Source organism: Drosophila nasuta, chromosome X (assembly GCF_023558535.2).
Source record: "Drosophila nasuta strain 15112-1781.00 chromosome X, ASM2355853v1, whole genome shotgun sequence".
In the NCBI taxonomy this organism is placed as follows: Eukaryota; Metazoa; Arthropoda; class Insecta; order Diptera; family Drosophilidae; genus Drosophila; species Drosophila nasuta.
In genome coordinates, this window is record NC_083459.1 from 31,999,376 (window position 1) to 32,024,439 (window position 25,064).

The window sequence follows — 25,064 nt, forward strand, 5'->3', positions numbered from 1 at the left end:
AAAATAGTTCTCAAAATAAGTTGTAGTTGTCTTTCTGAAATATTTCGTATGTTATTATAATCTATCCAAAGTTTCGCTTGCCAAAAAGGAAAGAATCTTTAACATGACGTAATTTCAGTTTGCCGAAATCTTTTTTCTAAAGTATTCCGAATATCTTTATAAACACGTATTAAAACAAATGATATAGATTTTTTTCTCGACATTACGTTTATCTAGTTAGATTTCTATCAAATTATACAACAAATGTGGGTTTTTGGTTTTTGTTTTAAAGAAATTGGGCAGAGGAACATGAAATGCTTTACTCTGGCTTATAGGTGATGGACTCCTCGTTGAAATTGTGCACCTGCTCATGCCAAATATCCTCGGGCAACTGCTCCTTCGCATCATTGTCGTAGAGTGTGGGAAATGGAGGCGCAAGCTGAGGTCTGCGCAACGGCAATATCGTATCGTAGATGTAGACGAGGCCATTGGTGGAGCCGGGCACCGAGCTGCCCTGCACCCACATCACATTGTATTTGGTATTGACGCGCCAGATGCGCAGTCCCTTGATGATCCGCCAGCGATTGCCCATGTGTCCGGGCATCTTGGTGCCGGGCCAGACGCGACCCTTCTCACCGCCGCCGCCAATGTTGCCGGGGCGACGATGTGTCTTCGTCACACCGTGGGAGGCGGGCATGCCCTTGAAGCCGTGACGCTTAACCACACCCTGGAAGCCATGATCGACACTGTGAAGAAGCAAAATACAAGTTAGAGAGTGAGCTGAGAAAGTTGAAAGCATTTCAAATTGTATCTAACAGAATTTGTAACATTTGCATTACAGTTTGTTTGCTTAACAGCTACGTTGCATGTTAAATTTAACACTGTGTCTATCCTACATTGTTTCCTTAATAACTCACAAGTTTAAAATGCGATTGCAATGAAATTTTCAGAAATTATTTATGCTTTCATTAGTAATGTGTGTGCGTAAATTAAGCACTTTAACTTTAAGCTTGTAACTATATCTTAGAATCTCTTGAGATCAACACAGACGGACAGACGTAGACAGACTGCTGTCCATAACATATATTCTCTACCTTCAACCAATTGATCAACTCACGTCTTGCCGCGCACATCGACAAAGTCGCCGACGCGAAAGTGTCCCACGTTGAGGGGCGTGCCAGGCGCCAGGGCCGCCTGTGGCGAGACAATGAAGCGTGCCAGATTCTTGGTGGGCATGACACCCGAGTCCTTAAACAGACCGCAATACTCCTTGGTCAATAGGGCGGGATTTGTGCTCTCGGCACCAACGACAAGGCAACCATAGCGATGCAGATGCTTCACATCGGGCTGCTGGGCGGGACGATACTCCTCTGGCGGTATGTACTTCACCACATGATTGTCCACCACCTGCAGCAGTGTGGTGCGCACACGTTCGCCATTCTTCAGCCACAACGGATATTGGCCAATTTTGCGTGCAATTAAACCACAACGACGCACATTTGGTGTCCAGGGCTGAGCATCCTCGGTGGCGGATGCTTGTGGTGTCTTAATCAGCTGTCGCTGTTCGTAGGTCTGCACGCCTTTGATGAGTGCCGGAACGCCGTAGGTATCATGGATGACCTCCTTGATGAAGCTGCGATTCTCGCCCGTCACCAGATCATCCGTTTGCTGGGCAGCGATATATCACTAAATAAGTATATGATATTGTCAGTATGGTATTATCACTTACTGAGCGCTGTGGGCGTATAAACCAATACGGATTCCGTAAACGAGGCCGGCTCAAATGGCCCTTCTCACGGACTTGTGTAACCACAACAGCGGCCGAACTTGCGGTGCTGCCACTTAGCCTGCCGAAAATGCGAGCGCAAAAATGGGGTTATATTAGGAGGATTAAGGTGTTTAAGTTGTGTGTTACGTACCGTAGGCGAGCCAGATCGCATATGACAGTGCGCAGCATATTAATTATATAATTGTTTAATACAATAAATCAACTAAAATACATAAATAATAATAACAACATGCAGCGCACTCGAGTTTGGGAATTTAGTTATGCGTGAATGGAGCTGGTTCAGTTGAACGAATCAGCGGCTGAAAGTTATCGATAGCTCATTAGCAGCAGAGGCAGCTCACTTAATATATTTTTATTGTCAATAAATAAACAACTGCAATAAGCAATTATAATATTTTATATTATTTTATTTAATTTAATTTCAAATTTAGTTTATACTTGTAATTTATAAAATGCATTCAAATTAATTGAATCGCGCAGCGGCTATCGCTTATCGATAGCACATAAACAAAGTGGCAGCGCTCGCTCACAGCAGCTGTTCGATCTATGTGGCATCGCTCGACAACCGAGAATTTACAAACACGTGCGCGCCTGGTGTCGGCGTGTTTCTTATTTCGCTGTGAATTAAGTGAATTTTAAATACATTTTGATTGCATTTGCAAAGACGACACCAGCCACAGCACAATGGGCAAGAAGAGTAAAGTTGGAAAGACGCGCAAGGATAAGTTCTATCAGTTAGCCAAGGAGACTGGCTTTCGATCGCGTGCCGCCTTCAAATTGATCCAATTGAATCGCAAATTTGGCTTCCTTCAACAGTCGCAAGTATGCATCGATTTGTGTGCCGCACCCGGCGGCTGGATGCAGGTGGCCAAACAGAATATGCCCGTCTCCAGCATTGTGGTGGGCGTTGATCTGTTCCCCATTCGTCCCATTGCCGGTTGCATTGGCCTCGTCGAGGACATCACAACGGAAAAGTGTCGCCAATCGCTGACCAAAGAACTGCAATCGTGGAAAGCCGATGTGGTGCTTCACGACGGTGCACCCAATGTGGGTCGCAATTGGCTGTACGATGCCTATCAACAGATTTGCCTCACGCTCAACGCTCTCAAGTTGGGCACACAATTCTTGCGCAGCGGCGGTTGGTTCATCACCAAAGTGTTTCGCTCCAAGGACTACAATGCATTGCTCTGGGTGCTGAAGCAGCTGTTCAAGAAGGTGCATGCCACCAAGCCAAGTGCATCGCGTAAGGAATCCGCCGAGATATTCGTTGTTTGCCAAGGCTATTTGGCTCCCGATCGCATCGATCCTCGTCTGCTCGATGCCAAATATGTGTTCGAGGAACTCGATCTGGATGGTGGCAAACAAAAGAACAGTTTGCTGCATCCCGAGAAGCAGAAACGCATCAAGGCCGAAGGTTACACCGAACAGGATATTGCGCTGCGCAATGATTTGTCCGCCTCCGAGTTTATGCAGGCGGAGAATGCTTTGGCTGCCCTGCAGGGCATCGGCTCCATAACCATCGATGATCCGCGCATTGCTCAGCATAAGCGCACCACCACCGAGATACTCGAGTGCTGCAAAGATCTGAAGGTGCTCGGTCGCAAGGATATCAAGGGTTTGCTGCTGTGGTGGAAGCACATCAAGCAGGATCTGTACAAAACAGACAAGGAAGGCGTCATTGAGGATGCCGACAATGAGGCGGAGTCCGCCCCGCAGCCGTTGACGCAGGAGCAGCTCGAGGACATGGAGGATGAGGAGTTGCAGCAACAGATCGAAACGTTGGCGGATGAGGAGCAAAAGGAGTTGAAGCGTAAGCGTAAAAAGACGCTTAAATCGAAAGCGAAACTGCACGAGAAGATGAACCTCAACATGGTGATCAAAGGCGACGATGGTCCCAAGGAGGAGACAGAGCATGAGATCTTTGATCTCAAGGATATCAATAGCAATGCCGAGCTCGATGATATGCTGGATGTGGAGCCCGATTTCGATGTCGAGGGCGAACAGCAAGAGTTACCCAAGCTACCCAAGTACAAGAAGTACGATAAGGATGACAAACGTCTGGACGACGATGCCAACTATGAGAACGACGATGAGCCCGAGGTGAGCCAGGACGAGGACAGTGAAAGCGACTATGACCAGCAGGGTCTTGGCCTCAGTGACAACGAGGATGAGGAGCCACAGAAATCCGGCAAAGCGGGCAAGGGCAAGAAGAAGCGCGGCGATCATCCGCTGATCAAGTCGGGCGATTTTCGCGACAAGGACACAAAGCGTCAGCAGCGTGTGCAGCTTTGGTACGAGAAGGATGCACTGCAGCAGCTCGACGATGACATGGACAATGACGACGAGGAGAACTACGATCTGGACAATTTGGCCAAGGCGTACAAAGCCAAGGGCGTGGCTGTGCTAGGCGAGAATCGTCCGGCGCCTGTAGAGACTGGAACATTGGCGCTGGGAAAGAAGGCGAAACGTCGTGCCCGCCATGATGTGGCCAAGGATGAGAGCAGCAGTGAATCGTCCGATTCGGAGGAGGAAGTCGATGAGCAGGATGAAAACGTTGCTGGCGACATGTCCAAAGGTGAGAGCAGCACAACAACACACACATATTAGAGCGAGAGGGAAATAGAGAAATACATTTTAATACTGATGTCTGTCCGTCCGACTGTTTGAGGGTCTATAACTATGAGAATACAGAAGCTAGCGTCTAGATTTTCTACACTCATCAATGTGAACATCTTCTAAATAGTTTATGAAAGTTTCATTTCATTCGAGAGTTATTTAAGCTATAATTTAATAGCTCAAAGATTAATTGTTAGTCATTACTTGAACTAATCCTTCAACTCTCTCTTTTCGCAGCACCCAAAGCGAAGAAGATACGTCTCAGCGAGGAGGAATTGGCGCTGGGTGCGCTGCTTGTGCGAGGCAAGAAAACGCGTCGCGATCTCATCGATGCCGCCTGGAATCGCTATGCCTTCAACGATGATCATCTGCCCGCCTGGTTTGTGCAGGACGAACAGGAGCACATGACGAAACCACAGCCGGTGCCCAAGGAACTCACCGAGGAATATCAGCGCAAGGTCCAGGAGCTGAATGTGCGCCCCATCAAGAAGGTGATGGAGGCGAAGGCGCGCAAGAAGCGTCGTGCCACCAAGCGTATGGCCAAGGCCAAGAAGATGGCCGAAAAGATCATGGAGAACGCAGACGCAACGTCCCAGGAGAAGGCCAAGCAGCTGAAGAAGATCTACAAGAAGGCCCAGGAGAAGAAGAAGGAGATCACCTATGTGGTGGCCAAGAAGCACACAGCATCCCGACGTGCTCGTCGTCCGGCCGGTGTCAAGGGACGCTATCGTGTCGTTGATCCACGTGAGAAGAAGGACAAACGCTCCATTGTGGCCAAGAAGCGGCGTGAGAAGGGCAGCAAGGGTGGTGCCAAGGGGGGGCAAGGGACGAGGCAAGCGTTAAATCGTCGACCACACACTTCCACACTTCTCCATATGTAAATGATAATGTGTAGCATAAATATAAATCTAGTGCATAATCCTTTAAAACTGCTTAACGCTTATTTCGTGGGTAGGGAACAATCGATTGTCCAAGATAGTAAAGCCGAGAGTGCCCTAAAAATTGAATTTATATAAAGATTTCCATGTTTCAATCTTTTCAATATAAAAAAACTATCGATAAACGGCGATAGTATGCCCGATATAAGTGATAGTATATTAAAATTATCCTCAAATTACAATCAAAAATGTCCATTTATGAAATTTATATTAATATTATATCTTCAATATAAGCAAACTTTGCTTTAGAGTTTTATGTTTGCCTATAGTTTTTTTTTGTAAATCATATATATTTAAAAATTTATTGCAATTACAATATACAATTATTTTAATTAAAGTTTTGTTTTAAAAAGAATAAGTTTGCATTTTTTACATTGCAGAAATTCATTTTAAATAACAATTTATAACTTTACAAAACGTCTACAATCGATAGAGTATCAAATCATCGATAGTTTCAGCTACAGTTCTCCAGCACGACTCTAGAGGGCGCTGCTTGCTTGGTAGCTGTAGGATTTGGCGTCATCGTCACTGCTGTTCAGCTGCAGTTTCCCCTCTTTGTGCAGCTTGCTAAGATGATGGTCCACATTGTAGGCAGCCGCTGGCCACAGATGCTCGGGCGTCTCCTTGTACACCACTTTGACCACATCCATGGCTTGCCATGGTGCACAGGGTCGCTCCACAAAGAACTGAAGTATCTGCTGTTCGCGCTGATTGCGATGCTGGATGTAATACTCGATTTTACCCAGCGGCTCCTCAATCACATTGCCATGGCCGGGGAAGATGCGTTTCGGTTCGATCTTGAGGATTTTATCCAGACTGCGCATGTAATCGAACAGATCCTCGAACACAGCGGTGCCTTCGCCTAAAGATCGAAAGTTGTAAATAGAGGACTAGTTGTCTCTCTCTCTCTCTCTCTGTCACGCTTACTCACCCAGTATACAATCGCCGCTGAACAAAGTGCCGTCATCTGTGGTGAGCACAACATGATCTGTGGTGTGGCCAGGAGTATGCACAATGCGCACCTTGGCGCCATCTACCGCAAATTCTTGGCTGTCGGCAAGCGGTTGTACTTGGATGTGACTTGGTATCTCGGGGCAGAGGTCGGGAGTTTGATCGCTGCGCTTGAATTTGAACACCTGGCAATCTGCATTGAGGCGAACTTTAATGGGCAAGATAAAGAAACGTACACAGAGATAGTATGTTCATATGCATGTAATGCGGATGGCGGACGTAAGCACAGTTTTAAGCGTTTGTCAATGTCCCTTCCTTTTTTGTACACACATGTAAGTTGGCAACACTGCTCCACTCTGCTTAGTCTACATGTATTCTAAGTGTATACACACCCTTGTCGGCCAACGTGCTGCCCACAATGTCCTTCACACCCCCCACATGATCGTGATGCCAATGCGTCAATATGATGGTGCCAATGGTTGCCTTCTCCTGCTGCAACACTCCATTCAGCTGCTCTATGTACTCCGGCACATTCTCATCGCCCGTGTCAATTAATATGCGCCTGAGAAGAACAAACACCAATTTGATTATAATTCAAGTGAACTTTGGATTCCCCAAAATAAATTGGCGGCTCACTTTTTACCGTTGCCCAGCAGATAGGTGTTGGTGCCTTGCAATGTCATGGGACTGGGATTGCAGCCCAAAATCCGTATGATGGAGGAGGTGAGACGTGTTACCGGCGGTATTAGTGCCATGATTCTGCCACTTTTAATCGCTTCTTAAAAGTTGCCCACACAAAACAAGCAGCAGCTTATCACGTAAATAAAAAACAAAAACAATGCAAACACTGCTCAGCCGCTCCGCAACAGTTGTGCTTCTAACGAACTGGTGTGTACACACTGCTCTAGCCGTTATCGGTGTGTGCGCGCAGTTTGCACAAATATTTAAATAATTCATTTTATTATGTAACTGTCAATTAGTTGTCCAGCATTGTGGAGTTAAAAGTTGCCCACACAAAACAAGCAGCAGCTTATCACGTAATTAAAAAACAAAAACAATGCAAACACTGCTCAGCTGCTCCGCAACAGTTGTGCTTCTAACGAACTGGTGTGTACACACTGTTCTAGCCGTTATCGGTGTGTGCGCGCAATTTGCACAAATATTTAAATAATTCATTTTATTATGTAACTGTCAATTAGTTGTCCAGCATTGTGGAGTTTGAAATTTATATAATAAAATTTTTAACTTACCCCTACTAAAAACTTTAACCTACGCAGTTCAATGCTCGATTTACCTGTTATCGATATTGCTATCGATACACAATAAGCTTTCTTATCGAATTGAAAAATTTGAATTGCATTTTTGAAGTAATTGAAACAGCTTTTAATTTTCGTTTATTATTTCTCGTAAGTTTTGTTTATTTTTGTTTTGTTTGCTTTTCTTTTGACTAGGATGCAGATGCTGTATACATACATATATATATAAGTTTATATATATGTATACTTGTATATATAGATAACTATTTGTTTTATCTTCTTAATCATTTTGATGCGTTACAAATTACAATTATGAACTTAAATTTTTCTCAAAAAGTTCAGCTACGTCATTATTTGTGTTTCATTTTCATACATACATACGAATTGCAATTGGTAATATAAAGAGACGAGACGCATTTTATTTAATGCATTTAGAGATGATGATCATGAATAGAGAAAGTTGTATGAATGCTTCCAAGCAAAAGTATTGTACACACATACAAAATAAAATACAAAAAATAAATACAAGTCAAATGTTGCCTGCATACAAGGTAAAACAAATACAAATCATTATCAAACAAAAAAAAAACTCGTTAGTTAAAAGTATTGAAAATGCAACTGAGTACGCGATGAGTCTCTGCATAATATACATAATAATAGTAGTAATACATAATAGAGAGATAATAGTTCGTGAATATAGTATAATTAACTTGTGTATGTATGCTTTTAAAATATGTATATATGTGTGTGTATATATATATTTATATGTATTAATATGTATATTCCATATCAAGCTTAAATCAATTAATAAGACGAAAAGTATTTTCATAATATTGCATTATTTTCATTCATTATTAAATGTACTTATTTTTTGTTATTTTTTTTTTTTTAGTTTTCTTGTATTCTTTTTTTGTTTTGCTTTGTTGAATTTAATGGCCACGCGTGTTTCTTATGTCTTTTTATTTGTATTTTAAAGACACAATTGCAAAAAAATGTATAAATACTTTTTGTTGTTGTTCGTTTCGTTTACCTCTCATCATTTCCCTTTTTAATCAGATTTTCAGTTAGTTGTTGCTGTTGTTGTTGTTGCTGAACACATTTTTCGACCTGGCTAATTACTAAATTACTTTATTTGCTTTTTTTCGTTTTAGCTGCTTGCTGCATTTTCATAATGTATAATTTCGATTTGTATAAAAATAAAAAAAAGACACACACTATACGCTATACATATAATATAATATATAATATACATACATATATTATATTTGGACTCTTTCTGTACTTTCACCCTAGATAGAGAAAGAGCGAGAGAGAGAGAGAGAATGTGAAAGTACAGAAAGAAACCAAAACGAAAAAATGCCGCGAGAAAAGCTTGACTAATCCTACTGGAACTATTCTCACAATATGCACTAAGTAATTTCTTGATTTCTGATTCTGTTCTGTGTGTGTGTTTCGGGCGATCAACTGTCTATATACTATATATGTATATGTGTGTGTGTGTGTGTTGTATATGTAAATATCTATATAAAAATGTAATATCTATATATAAACTGACTGTTGCGTTGTGGCTCTTCTGCTTTCTGTTTTCTGCTTTCGGCCTGTCTCTATTCCCCTTCTGTTCCTTCTGTTCCTGCTGCTCCTATTCCTCTCCTCTCCCTTAGCTGATCATCTCGCGATACTTCAATTTGTGCTTGGTCAGCATATCGGTGACCGTGACGAGCTTCTTGATCGACAGGATATTCGATAGCTCTTGCAGTTCCGGCAAATAGGAGACACAAATGTGATGCAATGTCGCCAACTCACGTCCTGCGAAATCGAAACGGAATTTGCATCAATCGAAGAATCGAAGAAATAATAAGGAAATGAATGCTACTTACCTGTGTCCTGTGCATTGTGATTCGAGTTCTGTTCGACAAACATGCCCAGCGGCGGATTGGGATCGGTGACCAGCGACAATTGATCCAAGAACACAATCATGCGCTCCTTGTTCTTCAATATAAACGGATTGACCACCTCCATGTATTGCTCCTGCAAAGATTGATTCGATTTTAAAATGATTATTCTTAGTTTTCAATCAAAATATTACCTTGCCACCGAACTCAATGAGATTGGCGAGATTCTGCAGACATTTGGCCACCATGATGAGGGAACGCGTTGCCGCCGTTGGCGGTGTCTCGCTGACAAGACCAAACTGGCGCGGATTAAGCAGCGCCGGGCAGAGCAGACGCAGGAATATAAAACCGGAGACGACACGAGTGCGCACCAAGCGCTCCGTTGGCCATTTGGCCACCACCGCCTTCTGCAGGCAATTGCAAATGTATCGCACATTCCGTGGACACGCATCCGGTGATGTGAATATCGATTGGGTCACCAGATCGAGTATCTGCAGCAGAAATTCCGCATTTGTGCACGCATCATCGTTGACATCCATTTTAGTGGGATTCAATTCGGCTGACTGTTTGCTCTCCAGTATGCGTTGCACCGTCTCGCTGACCGCCGATTGCAGGAATCCGCTGCACTCGGTGCGCATATACAAATCCATCAGCGTGGTGGCCAACGAAGCGCCCCGAAAGAGTGTGGTTGTCTCATTCTCACGCGCCACTTCCGCCTGACACAGGATGCGTATCAATTCCGTTTCGCGTTTCTCGTGCCGAAACACGCGCAGCAGCGCCGTCGCCAACGGAACACGATCGTTGTGACAGAGCTCAGCGAGGGCTTTGACCGCATACAGCTCGGGCTCGAGGAGCAGCTGCTGCAGTGGACTGTACTCCTCGCAGGGCATGATCAGATCGTCCAGATAGCGCATGCGCAGACGCAGCGATCCCCATTCGCCCATCGGTGTCATGCCCGTTAGCTGGTACCATCCCTCGGTCTCCTGGCCATTCTTCAAGCTGGCCAAATCGATGGTCAGCTCGGCCACCTCCGAGTCCTTGCCGCGTTTGCCGCGCGAGACTAGCGTGATGGTCAGGGAGACGACATCGGGTGGCACGTCGCTACAAGAGAGAGAGAGAGATATAGAGAGCGGAAAAGTGAAAATTTAATATGGAACGAGATGGAATGAAACATTGGATATAGTGAAATTAAAGTAAAGTCAAATGACATCAAATATAATAAAGAAAAGTGAACATTTGCTTTGGAACTGTGGAATGGAACAAGAAAGTATAAAGAAATGCGAATTTGGAACAGAGTAAAGTGAAAATTTAATATGGAACGCGATGGAATGAAACATTGGATATAGTGAAATTAAAGTAAAGTCAAATGACATGAAATAGAATAAAGAAAAGTGCATTTTGATTTTGAAACAGTGGAATGGAACAAGAAAGTATAAAGAAATGCGAAAATGGAACAGAGTAAAGTGAAAATTTAATATGGAACGCGATGGAATGAAACATTGGATATAGTGAAATTTAAGTAAAGCCAAATGACATCAAATATAATAAAGAAAAGTGCATTTTGATTTTGGAACAGTGGAATGGAACAAGAAAGTATAAAGAAATGCGAAAGTGGAACAGAGTAAAGTGAAAATTTAATATGAAATGCAATGGAATGAAACATTGGATATAGTGAAATTCAAGTAAAGTGAAAAGATATGAAATAGAATAAAGAAAAGTGTGTTTTGATTTTGGAACAGTGGAATGGAACAAGAAAGTATGAGGGAATGGGAAAATGGAACATAGTAAATTGAATAGTAGTGAAGTTAAACATATTATGGGAGATCGAAATGCATTAATAGAAACATTGAACTGGAACAGCAATAAGAATAACTTAATGAAACAGTTGAATGGAGCAAGAAAGTATAAAAAGTATAAAGGAATTGGGAAATAGAACAGAGTAAATTGAAATGTAGTGAAATGGAACATGGAACACACAATCAGAACAGTAATAAGAATAACTTTGTGAAACAGTGGAATCTCATTCCAGTATAAAGTATAAAAAATAAATTAATTGGGAAATGAAAAAGAGTAAATTGAAATAAAATATGTTGTGAGAGATTACAATGTATAAGTAAAAACAAAGAAATAGAACACAATTAGGGCAAACTCTATGGAACAGTGGAATGGTACAAAGGAATGGGAATATGGAACTGTGCAAATGGAAATGTAGTAGTCCAATTAAAGATTAAAATGCATATGTACATAGGAACTTAGAATAGAGATAGAAATAAGCATAACTCTATGGAGCAGGGGAATGAGACAGAAAGTATAAATAAATTGAAATGTAGTGAAATGGAACATGTTATGGGGAAATTACAATGCATTAATAATGACAACATAGAATGCAGTACACTCGAAAGCAAATAAATAATAAGCATAAATAAAAGCTTAATAAGCTATAAGTAGAATTCCAACTCACTCGAGCACAAACTCCTCTTCCCAGACGGGCTCGGGTGCAATCTTGACGCGTGTCTTGCCCACCTTGACCTGGTTGAGCGAAATACTGCAGTAGGGATGTGGCACCAGTTTAAATGGCAATCGATGCGCCTCAAGCACATGCAAATTGAGGCAACGCAACTCGCGCAGTCGCGACACCTTCTTCTGCGCCCGACTCAACTGCGAATCGCATTGGGCCTTCAATGCATTTATCCACTCCACATAGCTCTCCTGGCTGGGCGCACACAGATACGTGACGGTGGCCAAACAGGGCAACGCACGCTCCACAATTTGGAAGCAATAGGGTCGCTCCCAGAGCGAATCATGGCACTGATACAAATACGCACACGACAGATCAATTAGACCCTTGGGCTTAGTCTTTTTGGGATTGTCATAGAAGCACAATTGGGTCTCGGTGCCATCGTTGATGAGGGCAAAATACAATTGCTTCCATTTGGTTGTCTTGTCAGACTTTTTATTCAAATGCCCATGATGCTTGATGCCCTTGATCTTCTTGAGGCCAATCTGATCGCGACACTCGCGCAGCGTGGCGTAAATCTTCTCGGCGGCCTTCTCAACCACATACTGTTGATTGAACTCCGGCTGTGAGCCATTGACCACGGGATGATTGAGTGAATGTCCCTCGACAATTTGCTCTTTGCGATAGCGATTGATCACAGCGTCGAGGCATTCGAATGTCCGACCGCCCATCAGATAGCGAACGCCCTTCTTCTCGATGCGAAATCGTTGGATCTGATTGTTAATGTGGAAGAAGAGCGAATAGTCCCCGGGAGAATTGTCACTGGGGCGCACCAGAAAGCTACCAGGACCAGCTGCAAGCAAGAAAGTGATTTAGTATTCACGATTTTACGATATTCAATTGAAGAGAGTATTAATATTGATACCGAAATTTGAAATAGCATACTAAATCAAAATTCAAATACTATATTACAATATTTGTTCGTAATTTTTAGTTACGATATTCGAAAGCAAAGAAAAATATTGTATTTACGATATTCATATTAAATATCGTAACATCGTTGGTAAATTTTCCATATTGAATTGATGCCGACTCTTAATTTATATATTAAATTTCATAGAAAATTGATATTTTTGTTTAACTTTGTAATTAGTTTTCACTAAAATTAAATTGCGAATAAAAATAGATATGACACTATTTTAATTAACAATATTCCATTGATTCATGGCTGACGTTATTTAGTGACATTTGGCATTAATCAATGATTGGAATCAACAATGTTGTCACGACATTAAATAGCAATTAAACAGATGTACAATTAGTAATCACGATTTATATTAGCAATTTACGGCATTACGATATTCATGTCTACATGAATTCCAATCTAAATTTATGCACATATACTTATTATTTGCGATATTCAATTCAAATGTTATCGTAACATCCAGTATTAATGTTTAATACTTGGTACTCACCCTTGACTAGCATGTCGACGGCCTCGTTTTTGGTGCAATTGGGATGGAACCAGGGAAACACGGTATTCGGATCGATGGAGACATCCAAATCATCGACAAGCTCACGGAAAATCATTCCCTGTTCGCCAGTACGATGAGCAGTCACCCAAAGCCAACCGTCGCCCATGTCGTTGTGCACAAAGAAGATGTCGCCCTTCTGGAAGCTCAACTCATCCGTTTCCGGCATTTTCGTGTACGGCAAAATGGCCACCACACGTTTCTTATCGTTAACCGGCTCCGGCGGTGCAACGGGAAACACAAGGCGTTCACGCTTCAACAGATCACTGCATGAGGTGTAATAGCCAACGAGATCGCTCAATGAGATAAACTGACGACCGCCAATGTAAAAGTCACCGCATACGGCCGTAATTCTACGGAGAAGAGAGAATGCGAAAAAAACAATAATAGTTAAAAACACAAAAGACGACAATCTGATTAAAAAACAAACCGGAAATGATTGATGCCCGTGCGTCCATAATAGCTGAGCACATAAGAGCCGGGTTTCCGATCACTTTCGCGCACTGCAAAACCAACCGATCGATATACATGTTATGTTGTAATTATGTTGAATGAGAATTGTGTGTGATCGATAAGTATTGATTATCACACAATGAGAGTTACGCACCTAGATAACTGCCCAATTTGCCGCTGCCGCGAAGACGCGCCTCTGCCGAATAGCGATCGAGTCGTCCATGGTACCATTCACTTTCCGGCGGCGCAATTATCGCCGGCCTTTCGCCTGCAAACAAATAATGTTGAAAAATGTGCCAAATTAACAACATTGCACAACACACAGCACACACGCGACACGAAACTGTGCAGAAAGCACAAACACATTTCGATGCTTGCATCAAGAAAAAAAACAAAGAAAAACGAAGCCAATACCCTGCACTAATACTTTAAGGGGTAGATAAGTTTGACGAAACAAAAAACGTACAAATTCAAATATACTGTTATCAATAAGTTCAGAGTTATCGTTCGCCGATAGCAAGACATGTTATCTAAAGTATAGGGCATCGGCTAGTCGATCATGCATCAACATGAATTTAGTTCTGCATATCAAATTATAGACAATAAAAACAAAAACAAAAAATGCCGATTCTATTGGACACCTGCAATGTGTAGCAGGTGAAGACATCGATAAATATCGATAAATGTCGACAAGTTAACAACAAGTTGGCAGAAGTTTCAACTTACAACTACTGGGCGACATTCGTGAGTACGTCCGTGTGTGTGTGTGTGTGTATGCTTGCAATTGTTATAATTAACAAATGCAAAAAACAAAAACAAAAATACGCAAAAACGAAAACAAAGCGCGCACACACACACACACACACTCAGCGACACACACACACACGAAGAAAGCAAAAAACAAAGCGATTAAACGCGACCGCAACAGCGCAGCCTTTTGTCATAAATAGAAACGTGACGGCGTCAAGAAACGTTCTGAAAATACTGAGTTTACTGAAAAGCTAGCGTCGTTTTCTAATCATTTGACGACAACGCTGCTGGCCATTAAACATTAATAAAAATGAAAATATATAATATACATTTACATTGATATGCATGTGCATATGCGTGTGCTTGTTTATGTGAATGGCGATAAAAACTAATGGCTAGACATACATACGTATATGTATGTATGTATGTGTGTGCGTCATTCAAACAAAACGACAGACAATTGATAAACGATAGCAATTTGGAGACGAAATGCATGTGGACCACCATTTTGCTAGCCAACAGCTGCGATCAATTGTCAACAGTTGAGAAAATGTCGTTATCGATTACCAATGCATATACAAACAATGTACATGCGATAAGCGCAATGTACACATAGCTAAAGGTCACGGCACGCACACTAATGCAGCCAATGAGAGCAAGCGTCAAGAGACTGAGCGAAGAGAGCGAGAGTGTTGGCGCATGCGCATGACTCACACAGCTACGCAGACGCAATAATTGCCAAGCTGTTGTTTGTTGTTGTTGTTGTTATTGTCGTGGTCGTTTTTGTTGCTGTTCTTTTATGACGCACGGCTGACACAGTAGCAGTGCATTGCACCTTGAAAGCATGAAAGGTAGCAGCAAATCTAGAAGCTGGAGGCTAAGCCAACACAGCTGATGAATCACCTGCTGTGTTTACTCATACACACACAATGCTACTACTTACGATTGCTTGTGTGCGTACTATGTTTGTGGTTTTGTAAAATAACCGCAAATTTATATGTAATTTGCTGGTAATCGATAGTTGTGTGTGGTTACTCACCATTTAGCATGTGCGGCCCATCGAATTCATCCTGATCCAATTCCTGTGCCAGATCGGCCAAATCAATGCCGCCAGCTGCCATCATGGCGCCGAGACCCGTTATACCGCCCAATGCCGCTAGGTTGCCGTCATCGGAGCCGCCCGTTGGCGAGCCAAGTTTATCTTTCTGAATGACAACGTCCACATTACCCAAACGCATTAAATCTGCCATTGATTGGTATTTTGTTGTTTGTTTATGTGTGCGTGTGTGTGTGTGTTTTGGTATTTTTTGGTTAGTTTTCTAATGCAAATGCGCGTATATGTATGTATGTATTGAATGTTTATGTATGTATGTATGTATGTATGTGCGTAAGCAGCTGTGCAGTTGTTTATGCGTACGTTTATGCGTGTCTAAAAAATGTTCTTGTTCTTCTTGCTTGTTGTTTGCGGTTTTTTTTTCTTTGGCGGCAGCAGCAGCGCGCACGCTGCGCCTCACAATAATAAATGTCGTATGAGTTTTGTTTTGGCTGTTCTTGATGTAGTTGTTGTTATTATTGTTGTGATGCCGGGTGATGCGGCGCGCTGTAATAATAATGCAAAATAGATGCAGGCAAAGAAGCCACAAAGTGAGAGAAAGAGAGCGAGAGAGAAAGCATGAGTGAGTGACAGCTGGTATATGAATGCAGGTGTGTTGGTGAGTCTATGCAAAGCGACTCTTGACCAGTGCTGCCAACTTTTCGGATAATTAAGAAAAACAGCTGTTTTTAAAGGCAATCAAAAATGAAATAAAGAGTATATAAATACGCATTTCTAATGTATTCAAAGTGTTATACAGAAAATAGCAAATGTTTACAAAAATAAACAAATGAGAGATGAGAATATAGGTTGGATGGTTTGCAAATTGGATCCACAAATCGATTATCAACAAAAAAGCTAGATTTGACAAAGGCAAAAACTAGCAAAATTGGCAACACTGCTCTTGACTGTGCATGCGTGTGAGAGAGACAGCAATGGGACTTTGCATTTATGTATGTGTGTGTCTGTAGTTGTATTTGTGTGGGTGGCGAGTGAATTTTTACAAGCAATTTGTTATAAACAACAAAGTGCACTATGCTTGACTGCCGCCAGCACACGTGTGTGTGTGTGTGTGTGTCTGCCGGCAAAAAAGCATGCAACTGTAAATTGCAAGCTCGCTAAGCGGCGCAACAGCGCAGCGCAGACAAGCAGACGTCGCGCCGCCGTCTCGTCATTGTCGCGCACTCTTGCGAGTATGTGTGTCTGAGTGTATGTACATACATACATACATACCATACATACAAGGAGCAATGGCACAATAAAAATCAAATAGAACCAAGAAAAAACGTTGAATGAAAATTTCTCGTTTCCGTTTCGTTTGTTGCTGCATCTCGCTCGCACCCCCATGACATCCCCCATCCCCCATAGCACCATCATACACACTCAGCAAGAACGACGAGTGAAGTTTAGTTTTTATGAGGGCAAAACACTTCAGAGTGGAGCCAACAATGATGATGGCGATGCTTATGATGATGATGATGATGAGTATGTTTATTTCACATGTTTGTGTTACTCTCGTGCCAACAACTAATTGCTAAACAATTGTGTCTATTTAACGGATAAATAAATACACAAAAAAAAAACAGGGTAAAAAGCAAAAAACTAACGGATAGAAAAGAAGAAATATACTGAGACTCCACCCTCTTGGGGTTTGGGCGGCCACCCCTTTTAAATACATACAGATACACGGACAATATGCGACACGCACACAACGAAGCGACGACGTCAGATCCACACACACACACACACACATACACTAACAAAAGATTCGAGGGGGGCAATGCAAACGAATAAGGCAACAAAAGAAAGCAGCAGAAATTTTCTACACTTACAATGTATACGTTTCGATATATGTATGTGTTTGTTTGTTTGTATTTGTGTGAGTGTGTGTGTGAGTGTATGCGTGTGTGTTGTGTGTGTAGGTGGGTTTGTGTAAATTTTAGCACCATACACGAGACGACGACACACACACTAAGAAAAACACACGAAACGCACTCTCACTGCACACACACGCTCTTTTCGCTTAACAACAACAAAGGCTTTTGTTGGTGGCAAACACTTTCAGGACATTTCCAATACGTTTGATTTTGTTTTGCATTTATTTGATAAAAACAGTAAAAAATTCACCGTCAATGATTTGGTTGCTCACAATTCACAATTCACACAAAATATACAACACTTCGTAAATTGCCTTTCGCTGTGTGCGCCCGCACCGTGCCCGACAGACAATACGCGTTTTGTTTTTGCGGCGCACACACACACACATTGGGTAGAGCTGGAACCGATTCGATTATTAATCGATTCTAGTCGATTGCTTTTGTATTCGGCAAAATATCGATTGCCTTTGGTTTTGGGTAAATTCATCTTTATTAATTTTTAAAAACTATTTCAAAACAATTAACTAACTGTCACTTTATAAAACAAACAAATATTTGGCTCATTGAAAAAAAAAGTCTGCTTGTAATTTTCTGATTGGAATAATTAAGGCCTGTATTGATAGTGCATTTGCAAGCTGACAATATGCGTCCAATTAAAAATAAAGACAGATATAACAAATAAAACGAATTGAAAGTGAAATTGTCGGTCAAGTTCCCCCAAAAGTATAAACAAACGGTTGCAATATTGTTGTCGTTGCATATCGATAAGCTTCATAATGCATGGTTCAGTGTGTTTGAACTTGTATCGGAATTTGTGTTACATGAAAAAGCCGTTACTTCTTATATTCCTATTTGCCACATTGCGGATATAATACAAGTTTGGTAATAATCCGATCAGTGCGAAAAAAAAAAACATTATATTGCTCTAAAAAATGAGTAATCTGTTTTTTTTGTTATTTATTAAAAAAACTAATTCAACGAAACAAACTGCAGTTTTCAAAAACTACTGCATGTCTAATAATGTGACCAGTTGACGATGGTGCGAAAGATGCATGTAGTATATTTTTGGCTTTAAAAAGTACATTTCAAAATACTACTTACGGTAACTTGCTGCTGACTAAAATAAATGATAATATTTTTGACAATGCGTGCGCGTTTTTAGTTTTTTTTTTTTGTACTATTGCGATGAGTGCTGAAACGTGCGCGTAAATTTAGTTAAATGTAAGCCAAAGTGGATAAATGCAATAAACAAGTAGAACAACGAACGACAGCAGAGAGTGAGATATAGAGAGGAGAGCAGAGCAGCTACATACATATTTATTTGGTGCACTGTGGTGGGTAGCCAGCGACCATCGACCAACAAAAAAGTCCATAATTGGCTGCAGGTTGCTGCAGCTGCTGTAGAAAAACGTAACAACGGCGACGTAACGATTGTCAATATGATTAATTTGGATACGACAAACAAAATTCAATCGCCAATAATGCAGCCGCTACCCTATTTCCAGGTAAGATGAGAGACCGAGGTCATGCAGCGGCAACAACAAAAAATCATATGTTCAAAAGTTGTTTGGTCAAAAAGCACCAACAAAACCTATTGCGCATTGTTATTTCATGATTGTTCCATGACAATCGCACGTTGATAAAAACAAACACACACTCATACACACACACATACACTCATACACACACATACACGCACCCACACCCACAAACATACACAAGTGTATGTATTACAACAAGGCTTCTGGCGTATCAAGATTAACTACTAGCTTAAAGCCCAGCCCCAAAAACAGCTGCGACGCACTTTACATACGAAAAGGGGCACGGCAAGCAATGAAAATGTAAACAAGTAAACACTAGTTTCAAATTGTAGCAAAACAAAAGCAATTCCAATTCCAATTCCACTTGAACAGCAACAACAATAACAACAGTGACAGAGAAGCTACGCTTGAATTTGACTTTGCCTTTGATCCATTTGCCATCTCGCTCACTCACATGTTGTTGTCTTATGGCGAAATTGAATTAAAAACAAATAAATGTACTGCAGCTCTTGTGTGAGTTTTCAGTGATAAGCATTTGATAAGCAAAACTATTTGCTTATAATATATGATTTTTAATGAAAAACTAAAATATAACATGCTAGCTGTTGTCATAAGCAAAGACAGTAACAAGGCGAAAGCACAAGAATAAGCGTTAAAATGTTATTGATGGCAGAATGCAAACTGTTAATGGGCTGTTAAGTGAATGACGTTTAGAGCAGCGCTGTTACACACACATACACACAACTCATACACATGCACACACACTACATGCAGAGATATTCAGCAAGCAATAACAAAAGAAATACCAGACGTTTTTTTTAAATTGCGTCGTCACTTATTTGAGCAGCAACTCTAGCCAGCAGCAGCAATACGTTGACTCACAACAAAATACAAAATAACAGAAAAAAAACAAATCTGCGTTCAGCCGCCAGCGCAGCTGCTGCTGGTGGGCCAACGGCACCTGTAAATTCAGTTTTTATTGCTGCTGCTATTAATGCGGCCGCTTTCAGTTGTTGTTCTTGTTAAGTGATGGCATTTTTAGTGTCCATAACAGAGGTACGAACACTGCAATTAAACGCCTGTTAATTAACAGTTGACACTTCGTTTCTCTCTCTTTCTTTTCTCTTTTGCTCTCTTCATACAGGACGAGGCACTGCGACCCGATGTGATTAACGATGCCGAATTCAAATCGATACCGTTTATCAACACAAACGAATACGATTCGATAGACAATGCAAATGGCAGCGGCAATCGAGGATTTCTATTCCTCGATGCCGATGAAAATCTACAGATTGCCACACCGGAGCTTTTCTGCAAGAAACTGAAATGCCAGGAAATGGACAAAATCAAAGTGATCTCAATATTTGGCAACACTGGCGATGGCAAATCGCATACAATGAATCAAGTATTTTTCGATGGCGAGCCCGTATTTCGCACCTCCACCGAGCAAAGCTCCTGCACCATTGGCGTCTATGCGGCCATGCAGCGGGAGCAGGGCGTCCTCTGTCTGGACACTGAGGGGCTGCTGGGGACCACGGCCAAAAGCAATAAACGCATGCGTATGCTGCTCAAGGTGAGTGGCGATAAGTTGCAAGTGTAATCGATAAATCGATCTACTCTAAACTTTCTTGCAGATACTCGCGATATCGGACATTGTTATTTATCGCACACGCTCGGAACGCTTGCATAGCGATATGTATGAATTCCTGGGCACCGCATCGAAGGCATTCTGCTTGCATTTCACCCAAGCGCTGCAGTCCATGGGCAATGGCAGCACTCTGGGACCCGCTGTGATCATTTTCCACGAGACGCACTACACCAAACCACTCGAGAGCAGTACGTAGATACTTATTAAAACCGAGCAATCGTTGGGTAGAAGGGTATTTGAGCTTAGGGTCAATCGTTCTTCCTAATCTACAAGATATTAATGAAATACTATGAATCCGTCTGTCTGTCTGCCCGTTGACATTATCTTATATGAATCCGTCTGTCTGTCTGTCTGACCGTTCACATTATCATCTATATCTCAGAAACTAGAGGAGCTAGGGATATGAAATTTGCTAGCAACATTCTTTACACTGAAACGCAGCTCCAAATTCGAAATTCACTTTAAATTCTTCTTTTAGCTGTGGAGGAGAGCGCCGAGGATAAGTTGCGAAATAGTTTTGCGCGCTTGAATTACGAGACGAATGCATTCAGCTCATTGCGCTATGTGGGCATTCAGACCGATGCGAAAAAGTCGACGAATTTCCAAAAGATCAGCGATGCACTGCGTCTGGAGATTGAGAATACCGCCGTGCGTTCGCCGCGACAACCGTCGGTGGTGTTCAAGGCGATGAAGTTGTTGAATCAGAAATTTGCCGGCGAGATCATTGAGAAGGCAATCAATCCGTTTCCCGAGCAGTATTTCACATGTGGCGCCCACTGCGAATCGTGCAGTCGTCGCTGTCAACGCTCCATGGGCCATGTGAGCGATGGTGAGCCGCATTTCAATACACAGCACTGCAACTATCAGCATCAGTATGAAAACAAGCTGTATCTCTGCAAGGCCTGCTACAACAATGGCAAAGAGATTGTCGTCAGCATACGGGCGCAATCGCAAACGGACACCGCGTGGTCCGGTTGGGCCAAATACATGTGGAAGGGCGATGTCATCGAGTGTCCCTATTGCGGTGAAATCTATCGTGCTCGCCAGTATTGGTATGGCAACCGATCACCCGAGGTTTCGGTGGTGCAGTAAGTCTGCTATTTCAATTCATTTTCATTCGATGGTTAATTAAATGTTCTCTCTCTCTCTCTCTTTGACAGCGTGCAAGTGGTGCATGTGTGGAAGGGCGGCAATGCGGCGCAGCGTGCAAACGCACATTCGGCTCAGATGGTGCTCGATAGCGTCAACAGTCTCAGCGAGGCATTCACAAACATTTCAGGGCCCTGGGCGAAGGCCTTCAGCGATCTGCTCGCCGACAAAGTGGCGCCCAGCTATTGGCGGCCCAATCAGGAGATCATTGTGAGTAGTTCTTAGACTACGCGGAGTTCTCATTCAGCTCGACTTTGGCAACATTTTGACTGTATTTTTATACTATTCCTATTTCATATTTCTATCTCCACTTGTATTTAAACTTTGATCTTTCTCCTATCACTATTCCCATAATTATTATTATGCTTTATTTACTGTCAATTTAATCGTATTCCTCATTCTTACAGCTGTGCCACGCTTGCAAGCGCAACTTTGAAAAGACTGGCATGCCGAAGCACCATTGTCGTGGCTGTGGCGAGGGATTCTGTCATACGTGCAGCCAACACAAGTTGCCTGTCCCAGCTCGTGGCTGGCTTCAGCCAGTGCGTGTCTGCAACGATTGCCACCAACAGTTGCAGCGCAAATCGGATGCAACGCCGGGTAAGAAACAGCGCACATCCTTCATCACTTCTTGCTTGTGTCAATTGTAGTTCAATTGAAGTTCTCGTTTATAAAAACCCTTTTTCAGTTTCACCAAAAGTTAAGGGTCTTCAACTTTACTATCGTTTTCTTGAATTCCTTCTGTACATATGTACATTGACTTTTTATAGTTTATTTATTGTAATTGCAACTACTTATTACAAACTTTATAGACCTTTTTCAATTGTTTATGAAAAAGGTCTAAAAATTCGTATTCTTCTAAATAATTTTTAATTTCAATTTTCACGTTTGCTTTTTCTGTATTGTATTTACTTGAAAGTAATTGCTTTTTTAAATTTCGATAAACTTAATAGACCCTTTTTCACTTTTACCAAAACTATCTACAACATTATCTACAACTATATTTTACATAAATTTCACTAATTTCAACTGTATAGACTTTCATAGACCCTTTTTCATCTCTTTAAGATGTAAAGGGTCTACAAATTCGTATTTTTCATTCTTCTAATTAATTCTTATTTACTGTTGAGTTTAATTTCCATTTTCACCTTTTGCTACTTCTATATTTACTTTGCTCTTTTAAATTTTGACAAACTTGGTAGACTCTTTTTCACATTTGTAACAAGTTAAGGGTCTACAAATGGAATTTCCGAATGATTCATAATTTTAGAATTTGTTAATAAAAGTATATTCTTGTTTAGCTTAGACATTAGTTGGATTCAATATCTCTTTCATCATCACACTTCAGTCTATCTATCTCGCTCTGCTTGCACAGGCTTTGTTCCTCTCTCTTTCTTTGTCTGCCTTCACATGTCTCTTTCTGTTTCTATTGCTGTTGTCTGTCTGCCTTTGGTGTTGTTGTTTGTCACAACGTTTCTTCGTTTGTTACACAGCAGCTGAAGCTGACTTTACTTATTGCAATTCCCATCTGTCTGTTGTCGCATGCACAGGATCGAAGCCAAGCAACGATGAGGGCGATATCCTGGTGCGCAAATACGGCGAGACCATCTACAACACGATCAGCAGCGTGGCCGCCGTTGCCATCGACTATCCCAAAGGTAAGTCACACTTTATCCGATTTCAATTCACACAAACTTACATCTTTCTTCCATACACAGAGATGATCAAGGACAGCGCACGTCCATCGTATTGGGTGCCAGATGCCGAGTCGCCCAGCTGCTTCATTTGCAAATCGATCTTTGGCAGCGCCGAGGAACTGGAACTGGGTCAGCATACCAAGCCCAGCGCAGCACAGTCAGCGCTCAAAAGCCAAAAGGAACGCAATGCGCCTTTGGCTGTGAATGGAGGAGGAGGAGGAGGTCCGTATGTGCCGGGTGAATGCCGGCGTCATCATTGCCGCCGTTGCGGTCAGGCTGTGTGCAGCGACTGCTCCAAGAACCGGATGCCGGTGCCGGAACGTGGCTGGCAAACGGAGGTGCGTGTCTGTGATTCTTGTGCCTGTGTGCCGCACTCATCGTCGAGCAACGGCAGTCGCAACAGCATCTCTAGCGCCATCTCGGATGCCATCAATGGCGATGATTCCATAACAGAGAGAGATCAACAACAACAGCAGCAGCAGCATCAACTGCAGCAGCATCAGCGACGTCGCAGCAGCAGCAGCAATGCGAGCTGTCAGCAAGATTATCGCAATGGCAATGGGAATGCTGTTGGCAATGGAAATGGCAATGGCAATTGCAATGCCAGCGATGATGCCAAGGCCAAGACCGAATGAGACGCGGCCCAATGGGGCAGCAACGATGTCACAACAATCTGGAGCAAATGCCCAGGCAGGCATTAGCAAACAGCAAACAGCAAACGACAACAACGATTGCCGCCGGCTTTCTCCTAAGCTTAAGCTGCTGCTCAACAAATCGAAGAATCGTACAATGTGATACTATATGTTCTGATACATCAGTTGTCTATATGCACGAGATCACAGTACTAAAATCTACAACCAAGGCATATAGCTCTGATTATCACCTTTGCCTGTACATACATTTAAAAACACTAGTTATATCTCTATGTATATCTTTATTCTATACTCTGTATTCAAATATTACCTGCATCTCTTAATCCTCAACATTTCTTACTTGATCTTTTGTTTTCTTTTTTTTTGTACCTATACATATACTTATATTTTTGCCTGATCTTGAAAGTCACTTAGTGTAATTGTTTGAATTGAACAAGTCCAATAAATTGAAACCAAAAAACCTCGAATAATCAACTTTTTTTCTAAAAGGAAAGGGTATCTTAATAGTAATATATTATTATATTAAAGAAGAAGATCTAAATATATTAAAAAACCCATACCTATTTTTAATGCAAAGTAGAGGGGTATTAATTTTTAAATATACCGAATTTATATACCACAAAAATAGTGAAAGACTATGTTTGGTATATTGACATAACACGACATTTGAATTATACCATAAAGTGAAAAATATACCAGATAACCAACCAAATTAGTCTAAAATATACCAAAATACTGAAAGGCTATATTTGGTATATTGACATAACACTACATTTGATTTATACCATAAAG

The 25,064-nt window shown here is 41.8% G+C and overlaps 5 protein-coding genes across 14 annotated transcripts; 2 read left to right on the top strand and 3 right to left on the bottom strand.

The window, feature by feature from the left end:
• Positions 1-177: 177 nt before the first annotated feature.
• LOC132796579 (large ribosomal subunit protein uL3m) lies at positions 178-2,046 on the bottom strand. Its single transcript, XM_060807798.1, has 4 exons — positions 1,899-2,046; positions 1,709-1,826; positions 1,097-1,647; positions 178-725 (listed from the first exon to the last, which is right to left on the bottom strand). The coding sequence occupies exons 1-4, from the start codon at positions 1,934-1,936 to the stop codon at positions 299-301; spliced, it is 1,134 nt and encodes a 377-aa protein (XP_060663781.1). The 5' UTR covers positions 1,937-2,046; the 3' UTR covers positions 178-298.
• Positions 2,047-2,332: 286 nt separating this feature from the next.
• LOC132795645 (pre-rRNA 2'-O-ribose RNA methyltransferase FTSJ3) lies at positions 2,333-5,523 on the top strand. The gene is made up of 2 exons (XM_060806501.1): positions 2,333-4,343; positions 4,622-5,523. Exons 1-2 carry the CDS (start codon positions 2,453-2,455, stop codon positions 5,263-5,265), a joined length of 2,535 nt encoding a protein of 844 aa, XP_060662484.1. The 5' UTR covers positions 2,333-2,452; the 3' UTR covers positions 5,266-5,523.
• Positions 5,524-5,694: 171 nt separating this feature from the next.
• Positions 5,695-7,119, bottom strand: LOC132795646 (beta-lactamase-like protein 2 homolog). 2 transcript variants are annotated; one of them, XM_060806503.1, is made up of 4 exons: positions 6,910-7,119; positions 6,666-6,835; positions 6,254-6,466; positions 5,695-6,184 (listed from the first exon to the last, which is right to left on the bottom strand). In XM_060806503.1, the coding sequence occupies exons 1-4, from the start codon at positions 7,026-7,028 to the stop codon at positions 5,802-5,804; spliced, it is 885 nt and encodes a 294-aa protein (XP_060662486.1). In that variant the 5' UTR covers positions 7,029-7,119; the 3' UTR covers positions 5,695-5,801. The 2 variants fall into 2 exon arrangements, with proteins under 2 accessions (XP_060662486.1, XP_060662485.1); XM_060806502.1 differs by having other exon boundaries at positions 6,254-6,481.
• Positions 7,120-7,660: 541 nt separating this feature from the next.
• On the bottom strand, positions 7,661-17,951 carry LOC132795378 (ras GTPase-activating protein 1). Of its 7 annotated transcripts, none has more exons than XM_060806056.1 (9): positions 17,540-17,951; positions 15,654-15,857; positions 14,019-14,132; positions 13,842-13,914; positions 13,355-13,764; positions 11,883-12,732; positions 9,616-10,522; positions 9,407-9,557; positions 7,661-9,335 (listed from the first exon to the last, which is right to left on the bottom strand). In XM_060806056.1, exons 2-9 carry the CDS (start codon positions 15,850-15,852, stop codon positions 9,187-9,189), a joined length of 2,853 nt encoding a protein of 950 aa, XP_060662039.1. In that variant the 5' UTR covers positions 15,853-15,857; positions 17,540-17,951; the 3' UTR covers positions 7,661-9,186. The 7 variants fall into 7 exon arrangements, with proteins under 7 accessions (XP_060662039.1, XP_060662037.1, XP_060662040.1 ...); XM_060806054.1 differs by having other exon boundaries at positions 15,654-16,214; XM_060806057.1 differs by having other exon boundaries at positions 17,835-17,950.
• Positions 17,952-18,703: 752 nt separating this feature from the next.
• Positions 18,704-24,734, top strand: LOC132795784 (zinc finger FYVE domain-containing protein 1-like). Of its 3 annotated transcripts, none has more exons than XM_060806671.1 (8): positions 18,704-19,089; positions 20,270-20,698; positions 20,760-20,961; positions 21,252-21,861; positions 21,934-22,132; positions 22,330-22,522; positions 23,416-23,580; positions 23,641-24,734. In XM_060806671.1, exons 1-8 carry the CDS (start codon positions 19,024-19,026, stop codon positions 24,252-24,254), a joined length of 2,478 nt encoding a protein of 825 aa, XP_060662654.1. In that variant the 5' UTR covers positions 18,704-19,023; the 3' UTR covers positions 24,255-24,734. The 3 variants fall into 3 exon arrangements, with proteins under 3 accessions (XP_060662654.1, XP_060662656.1, XP_060662655.1); XM_060806673.1 differs by having other exon boundaries at positions 18,706-19,089; positions 23,473-23,580; XM_060806672.1 differs by lacking the exon at positions 18,704-19,089 and adding an exon at positions 19,691-20,181.
• The last annotated feature ends 330 nt before the right edge of the window (positions 24,735-25,064 follow it).

Coding starts and splice junctions, on each gene's coding strand:
- LOC132795646 (XM_060806502.1), bottom strand. CDS start 7,028: ATGGCACTAATACCGCCGGTAACACGTCTCACCTCCTCCATCATACGG. Junction 6,836..6,909: donor CTGCTGGGCAACGGTAAAAA/GTGAGCCGCCAA, acceptor TGTTCTTCTCAG/GCGCATATTAATTGACACGG. Junction 6,482..6,665: donor CAGCACGTTGGCCGACAAGG/GTGTGTATACAC, acceptor TGCCCATTAAAG/TTCGCCTCAATGCAGATTGC.
- LOC132795784 (XM_060806671.1), top strand. CDS start 19,024: ATGATTAATTTGGATACGACAAACAAAATTCAATCGCCAATAATGCAG. Junction 21,862..21,933: donor CCCGAGGTTTCGGTGGTGCA/GTAAGTCTGCTA, acceptor TCTCTTTGACAG/CGTGCAAGTGGTGCATGTGT. Junction 23,581..23,640: donor TGCCATCGACTATCCCAAAG/GTAAGTCACACT, acceptor TTCCATACACAG/AGATGATCAAGGACAGCGCA.
- LOC132796579 (XM_060807798.1), bottom strand. CDS start 1,936: ATGCTGCGCACTGTCATATGCGATCTGGCTCGCCTACG. Junction 1,648..1,708: donor TTATACGCCCACAGCGCTCA/GTAAGTGATAAT, acceptor ATCGCTGCCCAG/CAAACGGATGATCTGGTGAC. Junction 726..1,096: donor GTCGATGTGCGCGGCAAGAC/GTGAGTTGATCA, acceptor GCTTCTTCACAG/TGTCGATCATGGCTTCCAGG.
- LOC132795645 (XM_060806501.1), top strand. CDS start 2,453: ATGGGCAAGAAGAGTAAAGTTGGAAAGACGCGCAAGGATAAGTTCTAT. Junction 4,344..4,621: donor TGCTGGCGACATGTCCAAAG/GTGAGAGCAGCA, acceptor CTCTTTTCGCAG/CACCCAAAGCGAAGAAGATA.
- LOC132795378 (XM_060806053.1), bottom strand. CDS start 17,656: ATGGTGCTAAAATTTACACAAACCCACCTACACACACAACACACACGC. Junction 14,133..15,653: donor TGGGCCGCACATGCTAAATG/GTGAGTAACCAC, acceptor ATTTGTTTGCAG/GCGAAAGGCCGGCGATAATT. Junction 13,915..14,018: donor CAAATTGGGCAGTTATCTAG/GTGCGTAACTCT, acceptor TTGGTTTTGCAG/TGCGCGAAAGTGATCGGAAA.